Source organism: Physeter macrocephalus, chromosome 16 (genome assembly GCF_002837175.3).
Source record: "Physeter macrocephalus isolate SW-GA chromosome 16, ASM283717v5, whole genome shotgun sequence".
Classification (NCBI taxonomy): domain Eukaryota; kingdom Metazoa; phylum Chordata; class Mammalia; order Artiodactyla; family Physeteridae; genus Physeter; species Physeter macrocephalus.
The window spans coordinates 39,314,401-39,322,357 of record NC_041229.1 but is presented as its reverse complement, the minus strand read 5'-3'; the positions used below and the strand labels follow the sequence as shown (position 1 = coordinate 39,322,357).

At 38.1% G+C, this 7,957-nt stretch overlaps 1 protein-coding gene across 2 annotated transcripts in view; it reads right to left on the bottom strand.

Moving 5' to 3' along the window:
* Positions 1–7,957, bottom strand: part of MRE11 (MRE11 homolog, double strand break repair nuclease) — a 72,290-nt gene that overhangs the window by 49,622 nt on the left and 14,711 nt on the right. For both annotated transcript variants that reach the window (XM_007113518.4, XM_007113517.4), the window contains exons 5-6: positions 4,069–4,156; positions 2,610–2,751 (exon numbers count right to left, since the gene is read on the bottom strand). In XM_007113518.4, the coding sequence (XP_007113580.1) occupies positions 2,610–2,751; positions 4,069–4,156 (230 nt within the window). The remainder of the gene's footprint in view (positions 1–2,609; positions 2,752–4,068; positions 4,157–7,957) is intronic.

Sequence of the window (7,957 nt, the reverse complement as noted above, 5' to 3'; positions counted from 1 at the left end):
GGGTTCTCGCCCCTGTCCGGGAAGATCCCACATGCCGCGGAGCGGCTGGGCCCGTGAGCCATGGCCGCTGAGCCTGCGCGTCCGGAGCCTGTGCTCCGCCACGGGAGAGGCCACAACAGTGAGAGGCCCGCATACCGCAAATAATAATAATAATAATAGTCTTATGTATATTATGCTTTTAAATAAAAATACTGTGCTTTTTAATAATTTAATGACTTTTAAATAACTATTCCCCAAAGGATCACCTTAGTCTAGTGAAGGAGGCCAACAAAAACAATTAAACATGAAAATTGCAATTTTAAATATTATAAAAGGGAAAAAAGTCAGGATGCTAAGATGGGGATTATCACTGGGAGGACAAGGTTGCTACTTTATGGAGTGATTAGGGAAGGCCTGGGAAGAAAGGCCAACATCACATAAGTATGAGAGCTAGAAGAGGTCTAGCTTCTAAGAATTCCTAGTGTGGCCAGTGAAATAGATGGTGGCATGCAGAACATATAACTGGAACAAAAAAGCCAAGACATAAAAAAATCCAGGGCATTAGAAGGTTGATCTACTTGGGTGTGGAAGCACTGAGAACACTGACAAAATTGGAAGGTAGGCAAGTAAGAAAATTGAGGGAATGGAGAAGGCAGTTTAGCCAGTTGGCAATTAGCTTCAAGGGTGTTTGCAGGCAGGAAAGGAGGTGTCAGTAGGAAGCAAGGAGAACAGTGACTTGCCCTCCACCCCTTCTGCCCTAAAGCCCATAAGAGGCCATGAGAGAACTATGTGGGACACAACAACTTCAGGGGCCACTCAGTTTCACTGAGGGTTAGAGAGTACAGGCAGCATTCAGAGATTGATGAAATGAGGGAATTTGCTAACTAAAAAGAGCTCTAGAGTATACAGAGCTGGGGTGAGAGGAGTGGGTGGAGGGTAGAGACAGAGTCCAGTTAAGGAAAACAGAACAGGATGAGATGAGAGTTTGGGAGAAAATGGATGACTGAAGCAGTTTGCTTCTGGCAGTGACTGAGGCATAATGGGATCTGTCCTCAGTCTGAAAGTAGGAGGATCAACCATTTTCTGCAGATATGATCCCTAACATTACAGTGATTAAAATACCTGTTAGTAGTTTTTTAAAAAAGCATATTCTACTTCCTGCTCTATCACTTGCAAAATCAGACATAATTCCTCAATCTCATTTTCCATATCTCTAAAATATAGATAACCACCATGCTTTTCTACTTGTTGGCGAAATTATGTAAATTGGGCAAAGACTATAAGCTTCCTAGAGAAGCTTCCTAGAGAAAGTATTTAAATAAACCATCCATCATAATTATTCTTTAAAAAACATACACAAAGAGAAATGAGGTAAATAAGATTTTCTAAGGCTTCTATTATACTAAAGTCACTCAAAAATAATAAAAACTATGTAGAGGCTACAGCATGAAATTTTTTCTCAATTTCTCTTGAGGTACTTTAAGGTTGGTTTAACATGAAGTATAATTTTTATAATACTCTATACACAACAAAATCAATAAAACTATTGCATCCATAAAACAAATCAAACTGAACTTAATCCAAGGAAGACACAATAAGTAGCCTTTGAATGCACTCTAAAAATAGTCTTCCATTCATATGGAATAAAGCCTAGCAAAAACAAGCTTTTACCTGCTGGACGCTAAATAAATTGAAGATCGTGAAGCTGATAAAGCAAATTTTCTGAGCATTGTAGATGACAGCTCTAGATTAGCACTGTCTAGTAAAAATATCATGTGAGCAACTAAAACAGCCCAAATATGTAATTTTAAATTTTCTAGTAGCCATATTAAAACAAGTAAAAGAAACAGGTGAAATTAATTTTAAGATATTTTATTCAACCCAAAATACCAAAGGTATTTTACATTTTTTTCTAAGTCTTTGAACTCTGATGTGTATTTTATACTTATAGCATATCTCAATTCAGACTAGCCACATTTCAAGTGCCCAGTATCTACATGACTACTGTATTGGACAGTGAAACTTTAGAACTTTCAAAGACTTCCAAGATATCAAAATGCAGTTTTTCTAATTACTCTATAAATGCTAATGTTCAGGATTTTTATCTGAGTCTAAAAGAAAGAAAAAATAAACAATAAATAGATACTAAAGGAAAAATATTTTTTCACCAAAACTGCTATTAAAAATAAGTATCAATAGGGCTTCCCTGGTGGCGCAGTGGTTGCGCGTCTGCCTGCCGATGCAGGGGAACCGGGTTCGCGCCCCGGTTTCCCCGGTCTGGGAGGATCCCACGTGCCGCGGAGCGGCTGGGCCCGTGAGCCATGGCCGCTGGGCCTGCGCGTCCGGAGCCTGTGCTCCGCAACGGGAGAGGCCGCAGCGGAGGGAGGCCCGCATACCACCAAAAAAAAAAAAAAATAATAATAATAATAATAAGTATCAAGGACTATTGGTGCTTATAAAATACTAAAAAAATTTCTACCAAAACCTTCTATCATTTTTTTAAGTCACCCATAAGGAATAATTAGATTTGCCTCAATTTTCCCCAAACAGCAGCAAAGTTAACTCCAGAATTTGATTTCCTAGATGCTTAAACATTTATTGACATAAATAGTAAAACAAAACCATCTTACCTAAGCCATATAGAGCAATTTTTGTGCTTCCTTTTTGAAGCAAAACCGGACTAATGTCTATCTTCTCCACAGACATTGAACGTCCAAAGTGATTTACAAATCCAGCACAACTTAAAATATCCAGGGCGCAGAGTGCGTCTGCCTATGCAAAATATTTTCAAATAATATAAATGTATATCTAAAAATAAGTAATCTGCATATCATTACTTATTAAAAGTATATTTTATATAGTAGTTACAAAACCCTAGATTAGGATAATGTCTTCTCAAAACAAAATTACAAGAGTAAAAGTATTCGCTATCTTTTTTCTATGACAAGTGACCCACTGCGACTGGAATCACATGCTAAATGCAAAGTTAACATTTCATCAAAACTTAATGATGTCTTGTCCACTGAAAAATGAAAAATAGCCATGAAATCAGTGCCTTGTCATATTAAGGAGACCTCTTAAGAGGTGAGAAAAAAAAGACTAGCTAAGTAGTGATTTATAATACATTAATGACCAGATAAAACAAAAAGATATTTTGAGATTATTTTAGGATCCCTATTATTAAAGACCTTCCTTGACTTACAATGGGTTTAGGTCCCAATAAATCCATCGTAAGCTGAAAACACCATTAAGTCGAAAAAGCAGTTAAAGCACCTAACCTACCGAAAATTATAGCTTAGCTTAGCTTACTTTAAACATGTGCAGAACACGTACATTAGCCTACAGTTGGGCAAAAGTATAAATACTTTTACAGTAAAGTATGGAGTATCTTGTGTAATTTACTGAATAATGTACTGTAAGTGAAAAACAGAATGGCTGTATGAGTACAGAATGGTTGTAAGTGTAGCAGCTGTTTACCCTCGTGACCGTGTGGCTGATCGGAAGCTGTGCCTCGCTGCCTTTGCCCAGCATCACATGAAAGTATCTTCCCACGTATCATTAGCCCAAAAAAGATGTTCAAAATTCAAACTTCGAAGTGCATCTTCTACTGAATGTATATCCCTTTCGCACCACTGTAGAGTTGAAAAATCTAAGGTTGAACCCTCATAAACTAGGAACAGTCTGTACTTTCATATCAAACAGAAAATAAGATGATCTAATTTAGATTGAAAACTGTTCATGAAACCCTCATTTCCTACAGGTGAGATTTATGTGATAAGAGATACAAAAGCCCTTGGTAAACTGTAAAGCATTATACAAATGTTAGGTGTTTATTCCTCCTCCTGGTTACTTATTGTTAACCTTGACACTTATGAAATAAATGTGTATGTCACATGCCATTTATTAATCCAGATTTTTAAAAATCATCAAAAAAGCAGTATAAAAGCTTATATGAATGATAAAAAGTCAATTTGAACTTTTGACTCAATCTGACTACAAATTGCTGGGAAGAAGTGAAAGAACGCTTTCCAAAGACAAACTAAACTGATCGTTTCTAAAATTTCAACAAACTAAGAACCCAATAATTACCCCCGTAGGATCATCATGATTGCCATGAATACTAAACACAGGAAATGAAATGTTGAGATTGCAATCTTCATAGTTCACCCATGGAAACCTTAAAAGAAAAGAAAGAAAGAAAAGTTTCTATAAGAGACAAAAGCTGTTTCCCCCGTTATACTCCTCCAAAAAATTAATACAGTTATAGGCAAGCTGTAGCTGGCAAATGACCACTAGTTTGGAGCTTTAAAAAAATAAAATCTTAGGCAGCAGTTCATTTCAATTCAAGTTTCAAAAGATCTCAAAGTACTACACTTTAAAAGAAAACCATGGGGCTTCCCTGGTGGCGCAGCGGTTGCGCGTCCGCCTGCCGATGCAGGGGAACCAGGTTCGCGCCCCGGTCTGGGAGGACCCCACATGCCGCGGAGCGGCTGGGCCCGTGAACCATGGCCGCTGAGCCTGCGCGTCCGGAGCCTGTGCTCCGCAATGGGAGAGGCCACAACTGAGGGAGGCCCGCATACCACACGAAAATAAATAAATAAATAAATAAATAAAAGAAAACCATACAAATATATGATGCTTATGAATTGTATGAAAGATTTGAATATCTGATTAATAGGAAATAGGCTTTCAAAATTTTGAAAGCCTTTATAAAAGGTTTTTTTATTTGTAGAAGCAGGAGGGGAAGAAATACATCTACTCTGGAATCCAAAAGACCTAGATTAAAAATTCCAGCTCTATCACTTACTACTTGGATGACTTAAAGTTTCCCACCCACTCCTGCCCCTAGTCACCAAGCTTCTCTTCTCAGAGGCAAATAACGTTAGGAACTTATAGTGTATCTGTGCAAAAATATCTTATACCTGTAAAGCAAATAAATACATCTTCCTTCTTAAACAAATGGTAGCACAATATAGATTTCTGCCCCCTGCCTTTATCACATAACATATTTTATAAATCATTCCATATCAGTACATAAAGAGCTTCCTTGTGATTTTTTTAGCTGGACACTACATGGATTATTATAATGTGTTTAAGTAGTTACCTATCAATGGACATTTAGACTATTTCCAGCCTTTTGTTTTACAAATATTGTTACAGTGAGTAATCTTGTACAAAGTTGCCCTTGTGAGAGTGTAGGAAAATATCTAGAAGGAAACTGTCAGGTCAAAAGGAACGCGTGCATCTGTAAATTTGATAACTACTGCCAATTTCCCTCCACAGAGGTTGTGTGATTTACCCATACTACAATGGCAATCCATGAGACTAATTCCCCCTACTCCACCAACATACTGGGTGGGCCAAAAGGTTCATTCAGTTTTTTCCCTAAGATGGCTCTAGTAGCACTTAGTTGTCTTTAACTTCATTTGAAACAATTTTATTAGATTGTATGTGACAGCTGTCATATCAGCATGCATTTTTAAAAAAAGACTTATGAAAATTGGTGAAGGTGTGTGTAGCCATTTTAATACTGAAGATGGAAGAAAAAAAGCAACATTTTTGGCATATTATGCTTTATTATTTCAAGAAGTAAACACAACCGAAATGCAAAAAAAAGATTTGTGCAGTGTGTGGAGAAGGTGCTGTGACTGATCGAACATGTCAAAAGTGGTTTGGATGTTTCGTGCTGGAGATTTCTCACTGGACAATGCTCCCTGGTCAGGTAGACCAGTTGAAATTGACAGCGATTAAATAGAGACATTAACTGGGAACAATCAACATTATACCACATGGGAGATAGCCGACATACTCAAAATATCCAAAACAAGCACTGAAAATCATTTGCATCACCTTGGTTATGTTCATCGCTTTGATGTTTGGGTTCCACATAAGTTAAGCGAAAAAAACCTTCTTGACCATATTTCCACATGTGATTCTCTACTTAAATGTAATGAAAAGTTCCATTTTTAAAACAAATTGTGACGGGCAACGACAAGTGGATATATACAATAATGTGGAAGGGAAGAAATCGTGGGGCAAGCGAAATGAACCACAACCAACCACACCAAAGGCTGGTCTTCATCCAAAGGTGATGTTGTGTGTATGGTGGGATTGGAAGGGAGTCCTCTATTATGAGCTCCTTCTGGAAAACCAAACGATTAATTCCACTAAGTACTACTCCCAGCTGGACCAAATGAAAGCAGCAATGGACGAAAAGCATCCAGATTTAGTCAACAGAAAACACATACTCTTCCATCAGGATAACACAAGACCGCATGTTTCTTTGATGACCAGGCAAAAAGTGTTACAGCTTGGCTGGAAGTTCTGATTCATCTGCCACATTCACTAGACATTGCACCTTCGGATTTCCATTTATTTACATCTTTACAAAAATCTCTTAATGGAAAAAATTTCAATTCCCTGGAAGACTGTAAAAGGCACCTGGAACAGTTCGTTGCTCAAAAAGATAAAAAGTTTTGGACTAGCAAACAGAATCTAACAGCACATTAAAAGGATCATACACCATGATCAAGTGGGGTTTATTCCAGGAATGCAAGGATTCTTCAATATACACAAAGCAATCAACGTGATACACCATATTAACAACTTGAAGGATAAAAACCATATGATCATCTCAAGAGATGCAGAGAAAGCTTTTGACAAAATTCAACACCCATTTATGATAAAAACCCTGCAGAAAGTAGGCATAGAGGGAACTTTCCACAACATAATAAAGGCCATATATGACAAACCCACAGCCAGCATCGTTCTCAATGGTGAAAAACTGAAACCATTTCCACTAAGATCAAGAACAAGACAAGGTTGCCCACTCTCACCACTCTTATTCAACATAGTTTTGGAAGTTCTAGCCACAGCAATCAGAGAAGAAAAAGAAATAAAAGGAATCCAAATAGGAAAAGAAGAAGTAAAGCTGTCACTGTTTGCAGATGACATGATACTATACATAGAGAATACTAAGGAGGCTACCAGAAAACTACTAGAGCTAATCAATGAATTTGGCAAAGTAGCAGGATACAAAATTAATGCACAGAAATCTCTGGCATTCTTATACACTAATGATGAAAAATCTGAGAGTGAAATTAAGAAAACACTCCCATTTACCATTGTAGATGAAGAGATATACCATGTTCTTGGATTGGAAGAATCAACATTGTGAAAATGACTCTACTACCCAAAGCAATCTACAGATTCAATGCAATCCCTATCAAACTACCAATGGCATTTTTCACAGAACTAGAACAAAAAATTTCACAATTTGTATGGAAACACAAAAGACCCCGAAGAGCCAAAGCGATCTTGAGAACGAAAAATGGAGCGGGAGGAATCAAGCTCCCTGATTTCAGACTATACTACAAAGCTACAGTAATCAAGACAGTACGGTACTGGCACAAAAACAGAAATATAGATCAATGGAACAGGATAGAAAGCCCAGAGATAAACCCACACACATATGATCACCTTATCTTTGATAAAGGAGGCAAGACTATACAGTGGAGAAAAGACAGCCTCTTCAATAAGTGGTGCTGGGAAAACTGGACAGGTACATGTAAAAGTATGAAATTAGAACACTCCCTAACACCATACACAAAAATAAGCTTGAAATGGATTAAAGACCTAAATGTAAGGCCAGAAACTATCAAACTCTTAGAGGAAAACATAGGCAGAACATTATATGACATAAATCACAGCAAGATCCTTTTTTTTTTTTTTTTGTGGTACGCGGGCCTCTCACTGTTGTGGCCTCTCCCGTTGCAGAGCACAGGCTCCGGATGCGCAGGCTGAGCCATGGCTCACGGGCCTAGCCACTCAGTGGCATGTGGGATCTTCCCAGACCGGGGTACGAACCCGTATCCCCTGCATCGGCAGGCGGACTCTCAACCACTGCGCCACCAGGGAAGCCCCAGCAAGATCCTTTTTGACCCACCTCCCAGAGAAATGGAAATAAAAACAAAAATAA